Source organism: Aotus nancymaae, unplaced genomic scaffold (genome assembly GCF_030222135.1).
Source record: "Aotus nancymaae isolate 86718 unplaced genomic scaffold, 86718_ANA_hifiasm-v0.15.2.pri h1tg000036l, whole genome shotgun sequence".
NCBI classification, from domain to species: Eukaryota; Metazoa; Chordata; class Mammalia; order Primates; family Aotidae; genus Aotus; species Aotus nancymaae.
This window is the reverse complement of record NW_026988450.1, coordinates 23,253,509-23,271,564: the sequence shown is the minus strand read 5'-3', so window position 1 is coordinate 23,271,564 and position 18,056 is coordinate 23,253,509. Positions and strand designations below refer to the sequence as shown.

Sequence of the window (18,056 nt, the reverse complement as noted above, 5' to 3'; positions counted from 1 at the left end):
TGTAATCCCAGCTACTCAGGAGGCTGAGGCAGGAGAATTGCCTGAACCCAGGAGGCGGAGGTTGCGGTAAGCCGAGATCGTGCCATTGCACTCCAGTCTGGGTAACAAGAGCAAAACTCCGTCTCAAAAAAAAAAAAAAAAAAACCGATTCACTAGAATTTGCCAAAGATCTTGAAAATCTGAAGCATGATCAGAGTATAAACAAATGTAAGAGAAGAGAATAAGCAGAGTGTGAGCAGTTAAGTATTAACTACAGGGTTTGTAGTGACCCAATACCGCAATGAATGGCTAAGGACGCTGCCGGGGCACTCTGCATTCAGTCTTTTTGAGAAAGCTATTCAGTTAGTGTTAGCATTAGCATGGGCTACACAATGCTTCCACTTTGACATATCCTATAGATTAATTTCTATTTGGGCAGATAATGGTTAAAGCCTGGGATGTAGAGATAATGAGGCAGAAAAGAACAAATACCGACTTTGCTTCCTTCCAGGAATTGAGATAAATGGCACAACTCACTACATGATCAAACAAGAAAGGGCCATTCCCTTAGCCAAGAATTTCATGGCTATTTTACAGGGACTGCCACCTTAATATATAAAGATATTATTAAGTGAACACGAAAATATTTTGAATTTGTGCTTTTCTTTCTCAAGAGTAGTGATAGATTTTTTCTGAACTATTCAGCTTCTGCTGTCTTCAAGTAAAACAAGACTCAAATAGCATAACAGCCAAGCAGAGGCTCTTATGTGAAGCGTAATGTGCAAGGCTCTCCCCAGGCACAGTGAGGAGTCCAGCCCGTCTGAAGTTTACAGTAGATGAGGGGATAAAATAGGTTCTGATCTGGAAAAGCAGGTGGAAATCAGCTTTGGAAGGCCCAGGATGCCATGCTAATGAGCCTGGACTTCACGCTGTGAACAATATGGTCAAACAAGGGTTTTAAGCAGGCAGATAACAAACTCAGGGCTGCTTAGATGACCCTAGGTTGGAAAGCAAAAATGAACACAGGAAAAGAGGATCACAGGCACTTTTAAGAGTCCAGGCAAGAGGTGATGGAGGCCCACAGGAGGAAATAGGAAAGGAAAGGAAAGGAGGGATACATTGGAACACAGTGGGGCAAGAGAATAGTTGGGATTTGGGGACCCATGAATGTGTGCAGGCTGGACAGGTGAACATAATGCTGATGTTTCTAAGTCTGGTGACCAGAAAAAGGAGCAAAGAAAGAGGAGTTTGTTCAGTTTTGTGACATGCTGCTTTAAGAGTGCGTATGGAGCAGTCAAGGTAGTTGTATGAACTTGAGAACTATCCTAGAAATCACAGTTGAAGCCACTGAAATAGATTACCCAGCTACATGGAGGTTTTGAGTGAAAAGAGGTCTGAGCATACAATACTAAACAGTCATTACAATTCAGAGGTGGGGAGGCTTAAAGGATTCGGAAGGCAGACAGAGAAGCAGGACAAAGTGGGCTTATCATGGAAGCTAAAGCACTTGAGTTTCAAGGAGACGGTCAAGAGGGTCACATTCTGTAGAAAGACAAAGCTACACACAGGATTTGGCAATAAGGGGAGCATTGCTATTTTTTTTTTCATTCAGGTTAGAGATTACAACATTGGTTATTAAGCAGTATTTTTTAAACAACTGAGATAAACAGACACAGATTAGAACATATCGAAGATGTTGGGGAACTTTTTATCTGATACAGCATCTGGTTCCCTATTCATAGCAGCTGTGTTAAGTGATATTTTATCATGTCATAGATTTTGATTTCTAGTAGCAATAAATTTGGGCCCAGCATGTAATATATCAAATACAGAAACTCAGAGTTCAATGAGCATGTGATCCTATTTTGCATATAGGTATACAATCCCAGGTATCAAGCCGTTGCTATCACAAAAGAGATGTTTTACTCAGTTTTCAACTGTGACTACAAGAATAAGATAAAGTATGCTTACCCCATGTCAAATTACAACTCTGTTTAAGACATTGAAAGTACTTCTAAAGTTCAAACATTTTAATACTTATGAGATATATTTAATAACAGAAACCAGTTCTAGCGGAGACTTTTAAAAATAGGCCGTGAATTCCAAGTGTTTAATGGCTATCTTAAGATAGGGAATCAATACTCTTTATTGTCTTACAGTTATTATGGTCAGGAGGAAGAAATACTGGCCAAATATTTTTATGAATACTTTAGAAATGATTTTTAAAATTCTAGATCTAAGAAGCCTTGAACAAACTAGGTTTCTCTAACCAGAGAACAGAAGAATGCAGTATGTGCAATTAAAAACCAGTAAATCACATAAGAACCTAAACATTAATGATTAGGGACCATTCATGAGATATTAGGTACAACCACAGCACTAATGTCTTTAAGTGCTACATTACTCAGATCTAGCTGGTGGGCTTTTACTTTTCCTGGATAGATTTTAACTAAATAGACTTTAGACATTTGGATATAGATAAATGCTTAATTCAGTAATTAGTATTTTAAAACTGTGAAACCTTTTAAGTTAAGTGGTCTATTAATTAACTACCAATTATCTTGTCTGACTACCATATCAATAGAAGTAAATTACCTACTAGCTATTTGACAGATTTAGTCCTTTACCATGCAAAAATTCTTCAGAACATAAAAGGCCTGGAGTTAAATGCTTTTGCTTCCCCCTTTTGGTTAATCAGGAATCAATTTGCTGCTCACGTATAAAGGCCAAATGCAGCTCTTTGGTCAAAAAAGGATCTACATATAAACTTTGGCTTTTAGAAATAGTGAGCTAGAGTCTACTCCTCTTAAAAAATAACAAGTAAAGCAATGTTAATATTTTGAGGGAAACATGGGTTGGCATGGAGGCCTGCATTCCATATTTCAAAGTAGAATACAGAGAAGTATTTTTCTTTTCCTTTTGATATAGGGTCTGGCTCTTGTCACCCAAGCTGGAGTGCAGTGTTGTGATCGCACTGCTATCTACATCGCTTGGGCTCAAGCCATCCTCCCACCTCAGCCTCCTCAGGAGCAGGGACTACAGGCACATGCTGCTACCACACCCAGCTAATTTTCGTATTTTAGTAGAGACAGGGTTTAGCTATGTTGCTGAGGCTGGTCTTGAACTCCTGGGTAAAAGTGATCCACCCTCCTAGGCCTCCCAAAGTGTTGGGATTACAGGCTTGAGTCACTATGCCCCACCCAAGAGAGTTATCTTTCAAGTTTTTACATCTCACCCAGATACGGAAAGCCCACATGAATAATTTCTATGCTAGTATTAAAGTGCATGATAGTGCATTCATTTTCCATGGTCTTGTACTGAGTGTTTCACAGTAGATTATGCTGACTAGAACCTACCCCAAATCTATCGCTTCTTTTTTTTTTTTTGAGACGGAGTTTCGCTCTTGTTATCCAGGCTGGAGTGCAATGGCGCTATCTCGGCTCACCACAACCTCCGCCTCCTGGGTTCAGGCAATTCTCCTGCCTTAGCCTCCTGAGTAGCTGGGATTACAGGCTCACAGTATCACACCCAGCTAATTTTTTTGTATTTTTAGTAGAGACAGGGTTTCTCCATGTTGGCCAGGCTGGTCTCAAATTCTTGACATCAAGTGATCCACCTGCCTTGGCCTCCCAAAGTTCTGGGATTACAGGCGTGAGCCACCACGCCCAGCCCATAATACTTACCTTTAAAACCTCAGAACATAGACCCATGTGAGTCTTATCTGAATAGGTTATCTTCTAAACATTTAAGCCTATTATTATCAAATATTTATTGAGTGACTTAAGAATAGAGTTTTGTTCCAGGCAGAGGAAAACGAAAGATGTATACAACAAACAGCCTTCAGACAGCTTGCCATGTACTTTGGGAGAATGACAACAAATCCTGTGACAGATTAATGGAAAGAAAAGAAAAACCTCAGACAAGTCATTTAACCCCTGCTTCACTGAAAAACAAAAAGGTCTCTGGATTCTTGCAAACTCTAATATCCAAAAAGGCCAGAAGTGCTGCAGCAGGGAGGAAAGGTTATATTGAGAACTTCAGCTGAGCCTTAAAAGACACGCGGAATGGAGGAAGAGGATGTTTCAGGTAGGGGGAATAGTATGCAGACTGGTTTGGGAGTGCCCACAGCTTTTCGGTGAAAGTCCACATGGTTTTCTATTTCATTCTCTTTTGCTCTGAGTCAGGATTAACATACTATTTGTTATTTATGAAAACAGATATTAACTGTTACTTAAACGTCTGGCTCAGGATGATCTGTTCAATTGACTGAACAGTTCTTTGCTCAGCTGATGGACTTTTAAAAATGCATGGGGTAACTTCTTTCCCACACCCAGATACAGTAAAAAGACACACTCATTATTTTTTCTGGAAAGAAAATAGCATATGCCAATATCAACACATCTTTGAAAAGTTGCCACCAACATTTTGCCTAAGAGGACTACTGGAAGGGAAGCTGAATTCAGGTGGCTCTTACAACACTCCTTAACCCCTGTGAAAAAATTCACTGTAAAAATTATACTGCGTTGGCCGGGCGCGGTGGCTCAAGCCTGTAATCCCAGCACTTTGGGAGGCCGAGGCGGGCGGATCGCGAGGTCAAGAGATCCAGACTATCCTGGCCAACATGGTGAAACCCACTAAAAATGCAAAAAAAATTAGCCGGGTGTGGTGGTGTGCGCCTGTAGTCCCAGTTACCCAGGAGGCTGAGGCAGGGAGAATTGCTTGAACCCGGGAGGCGAAGGTTGCAGTGAGCCGAGATCACGCCACTGCACTCCAGCCTGGGCTACAGAGCAAGACTCCATCTCAAAAAAAAAAAAAAAAAAAAAAAAAAAAAAATATATATATATATATATATATATACTTCGTTTTCTTTTAAATTTTGGTTGCTGAATCAGAACTTCTCAAAAGATTTGTAAATTTCAGCAAAAAGTCAGAAATTCCAACTCTAAAATGAATTTTCTGACTCAATATTGAAAATAAATTCTTAAGTTTAGATGCTTAGAGGAAAAACAGCTGGAGAATTCAGGAGCCTCCCATATTTTAATACAAAGTGACGTCATTACCGTCAAAGCTTCCAAGAACTCCCTAAATTGTGTGGTTAAGCAACATCTCAAAGCACAGTGATGACTCTAGGAAGGTGCTCCTTGGTATACAGATTCAGGTCCAGAATAATTTTTCTATTTAGAGATTTGATTTGATTTCCTCCTTATGTTAAAAAGTAGCCTAATATTAAAAAGACAGTAAGTTAGCACACATTTTATCCAGTGTCTTCCTGGATCTGCTTTCTTGTTTTAAGTATTTAACAGCAGATTGTACGGGGTTTCTTAAAAAACTTGATTACATTTGAAATTTTACGATTCAGCAAAATAGTCATGCAGAGAAAGTAGGCAAGATGGCTAAACTTCAGAATACTGGCTGTAGGTAAAAGTTTACAGTTAGGTAATCTTGCATCATCTTAGTCAAAGGTTACTGGAGAAAGCAATCCCAGTCAGTGTCTGTGGTTCATAATGAACCTATCAATAGTGCTGTAACCGTTTAAGGCTGACTTAAATCAACTGCAGTTTTTATGGCAGCTTCATCCTTACCATTCTTCAAATATGAAAATGACACTCTGCCTCCCACTTATGTATGTATTTCATTTCAAATGGTAGTTGTTTTACTCAGGATTAATCATAAACACACATAGAATTTATAAACTCTAAGCCAAGTTTATTTGGTTGAACTGCCTTTTACTCATCTAACCCACCCCTTTGACACCTGCTGCCTGTTCCTGGGGATCCAGCAACACAAAGGTCTTCAATTCCGTTCCCCACCCCCACTAAACACAACACACACCTACAGGCAAGCTTAAGTTCCCCAAACCCTATTTGGTGATCTCCTTACTTGTTTAAAACATAGATAAGTTAGGTCAGGTCGTTTGTATATTCATTTCTAGAGGTTTGGAAATGAATTAAATAAAGTTCATGTTGGCCAAGTGCAATGGCTCATGCCTGTAATCCCAGCACTTTGGGAAGCCAAGGCGGGCGGATCACCTGAGGTCAGGAGTTCCAGACCAGCCTGACATGGTGAAACCCTGTCTCTACTAAAAATACAAAATTAGTCAGGCGTGGTGGCACATGCCTGAAATCCCAGATACTCGAGAGGCTGAGACAAGAGAATTGCTTGAACCCGTGAGGTAGAGGTTGCAGTGAGCTGAGATCACGCCATTGCACTCCAGCCTGGGCAACAAGAGCCAACCTTCATCTCAAAAAAATAAATAAATAAAAAATAAAATAAAGTTCATGTTTAGAAATAAAACATTAAAATAAGCTTCCTCCAAGAGCAGAGAAAAGGTTTGATGTTTGAGGAACAACATTTGAATAAGTACTTCTAAAGCCAGATTAAGTTTTTAAGCAGTTGCTAAAAAATTAATGAGGTTTAATGTGACCTATTTAGGAGAAACAGTTCTTTGTTGTGTTCTATTAGAAGGCTAATCCGCCTATGGAAAAAAAAAGTAGAACCCTATTTCTTTACTCCTTCTTTATTGAATCTTACCTGTCTACAAAAGTAAAGGGAAAATACTGAGAGGAAAAAGAGCATAAAGTAGGTCAGCAGTGTACAGAGTTATTGGGGAGAGAGTCACACCTACCTTTACTGAAGACAAGTTGAGCTGAAAAACCGGGGTTACTTTTGCCCCTAAAGCAGAAGGCCCTGTTCCCCTCTGTAGATGCTGACATTGTTTAATGGTTAGAAGTGGACATCGTTTAAATCCCCAGCTTACCAGGTTTCATCACCCCACTTCCCTCTCTAGAGTCCTATCAGGATGATATTTGTGAGGCACTGTCTAACCCAAGAGAGTCCTGAGGTGTCCTCCAAAAGGAAGATGCCCTGGACTCTGTGGATGGATGGTCAGGGGATGCGATGTGACTGCCAGGGTGGCCTGGCCACTCCCAACAGACCACAAATGCTGACTTCAGAATCTCTGGCACTTTCCAAAATGTGGCTGAGCAGTAATTTGGAAGCCTAAATCCTGACTTCAGGAATTCATAAGAACAACCAATGTTTTATAAACTCAACAGAAAGTAAAATAAACAAACCCAGGGTTTTACGCTCCCTCTTGTTATTTTTATGGCAATCTTTCAAACTAGTTCAAAATGTTCAATCCTCTGCCCTCTCAAAACTACTGAGTTGGGGGATGGAGGGGGGGACAAACAACTAAATAGTAACCAGCATACACTGCAATTCACCATAGGGAAGAGCTAAGGAGATCTTGTGGTGAAAGAGTACAGGTGGTTTTCAGGCTGACATTGAAGTCTCTCTCCTTCCCAACTTTCTCACTGAGAAGGGCCCAGCAAAGAAAACAAGGATGTTTGTATTTACCCAGAAGTGTGCATGGCAATTGACCATCATGGTTCTCTCAATTAGCTCATCAGGACATTCCAGAAGGTGATGCCCAGAGACCACACCAGCATTATTGACCAGGACCGACACTTCGCCAACCTCCTTGCGCACTCTTTCAGCTGTCAGGTAGACATTCTCCCTCTTCCCCACATCACAGGTGTAGGTAAAAACCTGCAAGTTACAGTGGGGCAGAATTTCTTCCTCACCATTCCCAGCTGTCCTCAGAAGTCCAGATGAGGAGAAAAAAATGGAAAAGAGAAGGGAGTGCAGAAAGTGAGTCACATGGTGATCAGTAGGACAAAGATCACACAAAACAAAAATACTACAGTGAGCTTCAAATTTCTAACGCCGCAAGGCTTGCCAACGACTGAGCTTACAGCTGCTTTCCTCTCATGAAGTCTCTGGGAATTACAGCAATTTACTGGATAACTTTGCTGAGGGGAAACTCATGTAATTGTGACAACCCCAATACAAGTAGACCACATGGGATCAGCTTGCTGGAGCTAAAGACACCTGCAAAGAACTGATCTCAGCCCAGAGTTCAGAGAACACACACAATACATACTCCTCTTTTTGGGGGAAACAGTGGCCAGAAACAGCTCTTACTCTTTACTATGAGAACCCTCAAAATGGAAACTCACTTTAAGGCTCACAAATCAAAACTGCAATTAGTAATCTGAAAGCATCCAAAGCCAAAAAATGAATCCACAATTTCTAATTAAGAAGTAGCCGTCACTGGTTTGTTCTAACTGGGGTAGCCAAGTCCTCTGAGAAGTATTCTCACAAATCAAGTTATAGGTAAATATACAATTTTACCACATAAGAACTTGACAATTTAAAAACCAAAATCGGTATCCTGGAAAATGAATACCCTCATCTTTTAGGTTTTGGCAGGGAGCACAAAAATCTGTATTTGCTACCCCTCCATATCACCAGTGAAAATGGAACATTTTCACCCTTAAATTAAAAACGCAGGCATCAATAAGTTTGGTGATAAATTATCAATACAGGGGAGAAGTCGTGCCCAAGTCAATTTTCTCCGTACAGGTAAATGTTTTCCCTAAAAATGAAAAATGCTGTTAAAAAGCAAGAGCCATTATCAAATTTCCCGGACCAATACTTATGATTGGTTATGCGCTTTGCTTTGGCTTAAAAAAAAATCTAGAGTTCAGGTTAGTTAACAAGTATACAGAAATGCAGATTTCCCGGGGTGACCAAAAACATGAAAGAAATTTACAACGAAGCCTAAATCCTCCAAGCGCTTTCACTTAGGAAGCAAGGCGTTTTTCAATCCCGCTCAGGGAGTGTAACTAAAGCACTTACCGCTGGCGAAACAATGTAATTCTGTTCCTCTGGCTAAAGTTATAGTGAAACCATCAATACTGCCCTCATCTAAGGGGTTCAGTCCACCGTAACACAGACGCTTCTTCTGTCGAGTCAGAACTTCCCAGAGACACTTTAGTTTCCCATCGCGCCCCTTGTTAAGTCGGAGCGAGACATTTCTCTGGGATCCAACCCCGTGATAACAAGTTCCCTCCGCCTTCCCTACCCTCACAGGGCTTAGGAAATCCCCCAATGGTCCCCTAAGAGACCTGACCTCCGGGAGGACTCGGCACCTTCCCCCTGCTAATACAGAGGAGATAGCTTTCCTTTATCAGGGAGCAAATTCCACTCATCTCCCAGAAGACCGGTGGGGTGTTCCTTTCCTCGACAGCGGGGTTTGGGGCCTGCCGTGGTAGGGCGAGGGGTGGGGAGAGGCTTGACCCAACAATGCTCCCGCGCGGGTCCGGGTTACCTTGCAGCGCGGCGGCGTCGGCCGCCTCCAGGTCGCGGTAAATGTGGCGCACCATGCCCGCCGTCTCCTCGTTGCTCTGCGTGTTGATGTCCCAGAGCACCAACAGCGCCCGGCGCCGGGCGAACTCCAGAGCGAAGAGTCTGCCCAGGCCGCTGCCGGCGCCGGTGATGAGGCACACCTGGCCCGCCACGCTCTTCTCCTTGGGCCGCACCAGCCAGCGCGCTGCGGCCAGCACGAACGCCCAGAGCACTTTGAAAGTGACCACGAAGAACTCCACCACGATGTTCATCGCGACGCCCGGGGCCCCGCACTAGCCCAGTGCCTGCGTCCGCGCCCACCCCGAGCCCGGCAGTCGGGCTCCCGGCCCCTGGGCGCTTGTCACAGAGGCCGGGACTAGAAGGCTGCGACCCGCGCCCGCCTCCGAGGTGCCCGCCGGGCTGGAGTGCGCGGCGCCGCTCCCTGCCTGCGCGGGGCCACTCCCGCCCGGGTTCGGCGCGGTGGCCCCGGACTGTGCCCGCCGCGGCAGTCACCCGGCTCGGCGCCTCCTGCCGGCAGCCGCCCGACCGTCCCGCAGCGCCCGGCCGGCCGGCTCCGCTGCAGTGGCAGTGACAGCCGCGAGTTAGGCGACGCGCGCTGCCCTCATAGCCAAGCCGCTGCCGCCCGACAGTCCCCGGAGCCCGCGCGCCGGCTCCCTCTCACCCCGGGGGAGGGATGCGCAGCGGAGGTGGCACGGACCAGCGGGCCGCCGCGGGAGTTGTCAACTCGACCCAAGTTGCGAGAGGGTGGGAGAGTGGGGGTGCGGGGCCGCGGAGCGCCGGGAAGGGAAGACTCGATAGGCGCAGGCGAGCGCTGCCCAACGCCCTACAGCTGCCCCCGAGGGCTCGCGTCCCCCTGCCCTGCACTCCCACCGGCTGTCACTCGGGCAACGGGCTCCGCAGCGCAGCGCAGCGCCGCATGCAAGTCGGAGCGCTCCGGGCCGGCTCTGAGCGGGCTCCACGCTCCGCGCTATATAACCCACGACCGGGAAGAGCCCGCGGCAACCTCGACATCGGCCCTCCCTCCGCCCGGCCTCCCCGCCCCCGGGCGCACCCCGCCCCCGGCCCAGCCCCCCGCCCGCCAGCGGTCCGCGGAGCCGAGTGGGGTAGCCCTTCTCACACGACCGTGGCCGCAACCTCAGCCCTCCTCGCACCTCCCTTCGCAGCTCACGCCCCCTCCCGTGGGGTGTCCCGGCCTCCGCCTGCCCATCTCGGCGGTCAGCAGAGCCCCGGCCATCCTCCTCCAGCCGTCCGGTCCCCGCTGGTCCCTGGCTCGCCACTTTTCGTTAACCAGGGCACTCCGGACCGCCCCGCCTGCGATCAGGCGCCGCGAAGACAGCCCTGCAGGCTAGAGCGACAAGGACCTCGCGGCGCGGCGAAGGGGGTGTAGTCTGTGACTACCGCGACAGGGAACCGGGAGGGCGGCCAAAAGTGACTTCGAATTGCAGCTAGCCGTTTGGAACGTGGCCCAAAAGGCTCTCATTTTCCTGGCTGGAACTGCTGCCGCGGTGCTTGTCTGCGGTCCGGGTCAGGCGTTGCCCTCCCGCCGGGCGGGCAAGGAGTGATGTATGCCGGGATCTGTAGTTCGCCCTCGTGAAGCTCGTCTTGGGAACATTATGAGGAGAAACCCGAGCCTTATCCTGTCAGCGCAGCCTGGGGATTAGGACCCCGAGTCGCCAAGGTGTCAGCACTCTTTGCTCTTGAGTTGATTAAAAAGTCTAATCAAATGCATATATTTTCTTCAAACAAGTTTTACCCGAAAGTTGGTTGAAAGAGGCTAAATCAGGGCGTTCTTAATTTGGCGTCTGCTAGGCGGCTTTTTAGTTCTAGATTCTTTTCCGGCTTATCCTAAGACACCTGTGAGTCGCGGGGCTTCTCTCTCGGTCTTTAAGTGGACAGTGCGCATGCTCTGACTTCCTCTTTTTTTCCGGCTGGAACCATGGAGGGTGTGCCGTAAGTTGCTTCTTGTTCTTTCGAGAATCCTTCTCCATCTTCAGAGCCAGACGTTTTTTGTGTCAGTTTTTCTCTTTCTGGTTGTAGCTGGCACCTTTGCCCACCTCCGTGTTTGTTTGTGACTTTTTGTGACACCGGTGGGGACCCGAGGCTAGGGTTGGGATGCAGGCGGCCTTAGGACGGAGGTTTTGGAGATTCTGGGAACAAGATGTTGGGGTGCGGTGTGTGTGGAATCCGTCGGTTGACTGACAGCTCAGTCCTCGGTACAGGGCCTTTCGGGGAGGCGCAGAACTTCTGAATTTGGTTCGTCCTTGGCTGGTGGTTGGCCCGGGCCTCCCTGCCGCCAGGCCTTTGCTTTCAACATGTGGATCCCGAGACTTGAACCAAGGTGGCGGTGGTTTGTTTTTTTAGCCTAAAGTGTGGGGGTCAGTGCCTTGCAGCAGACTTTCAGCTAGTACGTTTTGTTATGAGGATGTTGGTGTGTTTTTTGTTTTTTAATTAGTCCTCCGAGGCCGGACCTGTGCTGGAATAGGTAAAAGCGTATTGCTGTTGTCATACTCGGGATTGCATTTTAGGCAATGTGGTTGGTGTTAAAGGTTATTTACATGGCGTTAAAATGCTCATCGCACACTGTAGTAAGCTAGAGCAAATAAAGTTATGAGTGGCTAAAGCCAGTGAAGGATTTCTGTTAACACACAGTGCACAGTTCGGGTGTAATAAAGCGCTGTGAACTTTTTGAGCTATTGATAATATTTGTTGTTGGTTAACGTTAGAGAGAAGAAGAAGAAGAAGGTTCCTGCTGTGCCGGAAACCCTTAAGAAAAAGCGAAGGAATTTCGCAGAGCTGAAGATCAAGCGCCTGAGAAAGAAGTTTGCCCAAAAGATGGTGAGTAAACTTTTTGAGGCACTAGGATATAAGGAGACACCTTGTTGGGGTTGAGAATGAGGTTTATTTCCTGAGTGTACCGAGTAATTGCTTAGCTCCCTAATGTGACAATCTTAAATGAAGGTAGTGGGTTTTTTTTGGGGGGGGGATGTAATTGCATACTATGGCAAGAAAAGATTTAAAGGAAAATGTTTTAGTTTTTAATAACTGGCATTGCTAATTGTGATTGGGAACTAAAAATCATGAATAACTGGTGATTGGTTTTCAGCTTCGAAAGGCAAGGAGGAAGCTTATCTATGAAAAAGCGAAGCATTATCACAAGGAATATAGGCAGATGTACAGAACTGAAATTCGAATGGCGAGGATGGCAAGGAAAGCTGGCAACTTCTATGTACCTGCAGAACCCAAACTGGCGTTTGTCATCAGGATCAGAGGGTAAGTTCAGTTTTACTTCATTCGGGTTTGAAAGGGAGAGTTAGCACTGGTAAAAAACAAAACTTCACGTTACTTCTGAGAGCCCTGACTCTGAAACACTGAAGTAACAGTATTTTGGGGGAAGCTAGAGCAAGGAGGGTTGTGATCAAATGGTTTAGTTGCAAGGCATGTTCCCCAAGCTCCTCTCCCTTCTCTTAGTCTCTTAGTAGAATACAGAAGTTCAGTGTGTAACCTGAGAGGATTCCTATCTGTTTAGGTAGGACTTGATGTTCAAAACTATAATGGTCAGTATTAATACAAATTTAAAAAGTGCTAATCGCAGCACTTTTGGGAGGCCAAAGTGGGCAGATCACGAGGTCAGGCGTTCAAGACCAGCCTGGCCAACATAGTGAAACCCCGTCTCTACTAAATAAAAAGATTAGCCAGGCATGGTAGCACGTGCCTGTAGTCCCAGCTTCTCAGGAGGTGGAGGTGCAGTGAGCCAAGGTAGGGCCACTGCACTCCAGCTTGGGCAACAGAGTAAGAGACCTTGTCTCAAAAAAAAAAAAAAAATTTTTTTTTTTTTTTTTTCGATGAAAGTCAAATGTGTTTTTTCGTCCCTTTTCACCACAGTATCAATGGTGTGAGCCCAAAGGTCCGAAAGGTGTTGCAGCTTCTTCGCCTTCGTCAAATCTTCAATGGAACCTTTGTGAAGCTCAACAAGGCTTCAGTTAACATGCTCAGGATTGTAGAGCCATATATTGCATGGGGGTAAGTCTAAATTGGCTACATAGCATCCTGAATTTTAGATGTTTTAACAGTGGTAACCTTATTTATGTTTGCTTTTTCATTTCAGGTACCCAAATCTGAAGTCAGTAAATGAACTAATCTACAAACGTGGTTATGGCAAAATCAAAAAGAAACGAATTGCTCTGACAGATAACGCTCTGATTGCTCGATCTCTTGGTAGGTTCTGTTTGGGGGAAAGTTTGGTATTAGACCATGCAGTAACTTCCTGTCCTCTTGTGGCCATACATTTCTCACTATTGTGAATCTTCACATACTCCCTGTGATTCTTGATTAAACTTAAAGAAAACGTAAGGCATGGTTTCATTAGCTTTAACCTTAATCTTTGTAAAGCCATGGATTTACCTTGTTAACTCATGGTACGTTTTTATCTCACAGCCTGCATTTGCTCTTGTGTGCCCTAAAGTCGAATAATAATTTCAAAACTTTTTGCAACTTCAATAACCTTAAAATATTTAGGAAAATATGGCATCATCTGCATGGAGGATCTGATTCATGAGATCTATACTGTTGGAAAACGCTTCAAAGAAGCAAATAACTTCCTGTGGCCCTTTAAATTATCTTCTCCACGGGGCGGAATGAAGAAAAAGACCACCCATTTTGTAGAAGGTGGAGATGCAGGCAACAGGGAGGATCAGATCAACAGGCTTATTAGAAGAATGAACTAAGGTGAGAGACTACATCCCGAGAAAGATGGAGTTAACCCTAGAGTAAAAGTGGTAGCAATCTTGAATACTTTCCCCATTAAATATTGATGGGGGTTTGATTGAATTTTAATCAATGCTTTTGTTGGGGGGCAGGGATCAACTGTCTTAGTGATTACAGTTGGTTTGTTCACTGCTTTTGAGGACATTTCTGGAGGAAAGGAAAGCCCAGTTTTGGGAGTCTTTAAAAATGGAAATTGGGTGATTTCAAAAATTGTAACTGTCTGGTTTATGTTAATTGTTAGCTGCCTAAAATGATTTTTAATGGTTTTGTTTTTTTTTTCCTTTCAGGTGTCTCCCATGATTATTTTTCTAAGCTGGTCAGTTAATAAACAGTACCTGCTCTCAATTGAAATGTATTGTTGTATTTGTGATTTCTTTTGTTGTTAGCCTGACCTGGTGGCAAGTCCTGTGTGTGATAAAATTAAGCCAAATCAACAGCCCATTACATGCAAAATCATGGTTTAGTTTGTGTGAAGGACATCTCTTGGGTTTATAAAAGGCTTTTCTCAGCTACTCAGGGTGCACAGCCTATGGGGTAGCTCGGCAAAAAATAAAATATTTTTAAAAAGGCTTTTCTCTACAAAAGACCTTAGCTTTTTGTCTTTGAACTGTGCTGAGTGATTCAAAATGGGTTTATTCTAAGCCTATTTCACAAGTATTTGTACATGATTTGTAGGTAAGATAACTTTGGTTTATGGAAAAAATTGAATTTAGTTCTAAAATTCATTTCTCAGGCCTTAGCTTGTTTATAAACTACCATGTAAATGGGTTGTTTTCCTCTTGCATTCCATTTTTGTGTTCTTTTGCATCTTTTGCAATACTTAGTTACTAATAATTGTTTCATATTGTGGTTATGATGAAGGAAGAAATGAAATTTGTGCCCAGGGATGTAAATTATTTTGGAGCACATGGTGAAATTAATGAGCAAAAACTTGAAAGGTTTTGGTATAAATAGCATTCCTCTATATGTCGTGTATCATCTCAGACTAGTGAACAATGTAGAGTGTAACATGAAGTACATACAATAAAAGTAAAAATGTTTGTGGTCCTCATTTGTGTCAAGGGTCTGATGCATTGTGAAACCCGTCCTTTGGTGATTATTTTGCTACTACTGCACCACAATCATGTATTGCTTTTTAATATTCACAAGTTGCTAGACAAATTGAATTTCTTTGAGTTCTTTATTCCTGGTTTTGGGAACTTTCTCTGGATTAGTAAGTTTGTTTAGGATCAGTGAACTTTGGAGAGAAATCAAGTTGATAGTTTATAAAAATCCTTTTACATATATATGAGTACCAATGTTTTGCCAGATATTTTTTGTCTTGACGGTAATCTCCAGGTAGAACCAAAGAGTTTATTTTTTTTCTTTGTAGAGATGAGGTCCCACACCAGCCTGTGTTCCCCAGCATGGTATTGAACTCGTGGCTTCAAGCAATCCTGCTGCCTCAGCTCCCTGAATAGTTGTGATTACAGGCATGACCCACTGCCCCCAGCGAGTTTGTTTTTTTAAGCTTTAAAATTCAGTTTTACTGCTTTGGTAAAGAGAACAGTTCCCCAGTGTTTGCACATCCAGTTTCCTGAAGGGTGATTGTACCTCAGATGTTAGATAGAGCCTGTTTGGCTTCCAGGTTTTAGAGGAATAATGAGGGCCATCAGTGGCCTCAGCAGGGTCAGAATTAAGACTAATGAAACGTTCTTCATTAGAATGTTGCACAGATGGCGTATTGCTTACTTTACCTGGGTGCAGGTGGGTGGGTGCATGAAATGTAGAAAGTCTTCATTGGGATAGGAATAAGCACTTGATACAAAGTGATACTTAGGCAAAGCTTTTTAAAAAAGGATTAATGGCCTTTATATTTTAGAGCAGTTTTTATTTCACAGTAAAAGTGAGCGGAAAGTAGAATTCCTGTATACCCAGTGTCCACAGGTACAACCTCCTCCACTGTTGATTCCCTACCACCATGGTGGTACATTTGTTACAGTCAATGAACCTGCGTTGATGAATTATCACACAAAGTAGTAAAGCTGTTTCCTCTGGTCAGGGGGGATTAGATTTAGGAATACCTGAAATAAAATGGGCAAAGTATTGACTATCCTGTGTGCACACCTTTTCTGCTTTGAGTCCTGGAAGATTCAACCCCCCTTTTCATTTAAGTCACTTTCTAAGTGTGGCCTAGGGCCAGAGAGGTTGGGGAAATGTGGGAGGGGTTACAGAGAACCAGGATTCCCATAAAACACTCTGAAGCAGGGGATTTGAGGGACCTATGCAGCTTGATGCCATGAATAGAAAAAATGCAAAGCATTGCTGTCGGGTTTAGCTATCAGTTTCCTAGGGAGTAAAGTGGGATAACCAATCTGCTTTTATGAGAGGATTTTGAGGAACAGTAATAGGCATGAAAATGTGTGAGCTGGTAGAATCTATTAAAATGCAGATTATCACCTGATTGGGAAACTCACCTCTTCTAAATGTCATTGCTCTCAAGGGATCCTTCTTTGGAAGGCCTAACCAACCTTAGGGGTCTGGGCACCCAGTAGGTTCTCATATAAGATTTCACCTCATATGTTTATTTCCTGTTTACCCTTCTAAGGTCTGGCTTTCTCTAGTGAATTGTACCCTGGGATCTCAGTTTTTATGAAGTTGTCTTGGACTCACTGGCCTTTAGCCAGTGTTAACCTGGTAATTTCTTTGAAGTTCATTTTTGGTGGCTGGATTAAGAGTGCTGGCTTCAAAGCCAGACTGCTTGGGTTCATATCCAGTCTCCACTTACTTGTTAGCTTGGGCCAATAAATCTCTGTCTCAGTTTCCATATCAGCAAAATGGAGATAATTGTGCCTAATTTCATATGATTTTAATGAAGATTAGATGTTACAGGTCATGTAAAATGCTTAGAGCAGTGCCTACCTAGCTCAAAAGTGTTCAATGCTGCTGTGCAATATAGCTTTAACACTTAGTATGGGCACAGAACAGTGAATTACAGAAATTAGCCGCTGCTTTCAGGTGTCGGTCTAATGGGAAGACAGGCAACAGATACAGTGAAATGAGTACTCTGGGGGTGTTTAGGATGTGATAGAGCCTCTTGAGGTGTCTGGTGTCGTTGTGGCCCACCTCCATGGGAAGATTGACAGCTTTCTGCTACCACTGTTTTTCCTTACAGATTTGGTGTCAAAGAGCCAAAACATTCCCCTCACACATGTGCATCCCTTCTGCCAGGTAATAAACTTTAAGATCAGGCCTTTTCATTTCTGCCCATTTGCTGCCATACAGTAGGCACTCAGTGTTAAGTGAAGGTATGAGTTTTCTTTTGCTGCTATAACAAATCACCATAAACTTAAGTGACTTATTGTTTTAACTTTTCTGGAGGTCAGAAATCTAAAACAGGATTCACAGCCAATCAAGGGGTCAGCAGGCCTGTGTTTCTTTTGAGGACTCTGGAGAAAACTTTGCCTTTTTCAGTTCTAGGAGCCCCTTGCATTTCTTGGTTTGTGGCATCTCTGCTTCCATCATCTTTGATCTTCCTGCCTCCCTCTTAATATAAAAACCTTTGTAGTTATATTGGGCTACTTGAATAATTCAGGATAATCTCCCCATCTCAAAATCCTTAATTTAAGCACACATCTACAAAGTCCCTTTTGTTGCTACATAGAGTAACATATTTACAGGTCCCTGTAATTAGGGCATGGAAGTTGGGAGGGCCGTTATTTGTTGTTTTTTTTCTGGCCCCCCAGCTATATTCTTTGTTCCTCGAAAATGACTTCAGCCTCCAATTCTGGGTACTTGGTTTTTCATTCTGGAAAAAGGTCTTTTCTGACACACGTCTTCATATATCACCTTTTATTTATTTATTTATTTATTTATTTATTTAAAGTATCTGAAACTATTTGCTTCTCTCCAGCCATTATCCAATGTAAGATTTGAGTCTTAGCTTTCTGTATCTAGCACTTAGAACAATGCCTGGTGCATTGTAGGCACTTCTATTTTTAAAGGGACTCTAACCTCATCAGGAAAATAGCCATTTAAAATATTGAGACTTCAATTACTGGCATATTGTAGTCCTTGAGTATTTGGTGATGGGGGGTGGCGAAAGATGGAATGGGGTAGAGTGT

General features: G+C 43.8%; 2 protein-coding genes across 2 annotated transcripts in view; one reads left to right on the top strand and one right to left on the bottom strand.

Moving 5' to 3' along the window:
- RDH10 (retinol dehydrogenase 10) overlaps positions 1-10,135 on the bottom strand; it is a 30,430-nt gene extending 20,295 nt beyond the window's left edge. The window contains exons 1-2 of the mRNA XM_012463775.3: positions 9,152-10,135; positions 7,336-7,571 (exon numbers count right to left, since the gene is read on the bottom strand). Of these exons, the coding sequence (XP_012319198.1) occupies positions 7,336-7,571; positions 9,152-9,440 (525 nt within the window). The 5' untranslated portion in view covers positions 9,441-10,135. The remainder of the gene's footprint in view (positions 1-7,335; positions 7,572-9,151) is intronic.
- Positions 10,136-11,092: 957 nt separating this feature from the next.
- RPL7 (ribosomal protein L7) lies at positions 11,093-15,004 on the top strand. The gene is made up of 7 exons (XM_064384274.1): positions 11,093-11,139; positions 11,913-12,024; positions 12,293-12,459; positions 13,072-13,209; positions 13,295-13,404; positions 13,705-13,914; positions 14,241-15,004. The coding sequence occupies exons 1-6, from the start codon at positions 11,126-11,128 to the stop codon at positions 13,911-13,913; spliced, it is 750 nt and encodes a 249-aa protein (XP_064240344.1). The 5' UTR covers positions 11,093-11,125; the 3' UTR covers position 13,914; positions 14,241-15,004.
- The last annotated feature ends 3,052 nt before the right edge of the window (positions 15,005-18,056 follow it).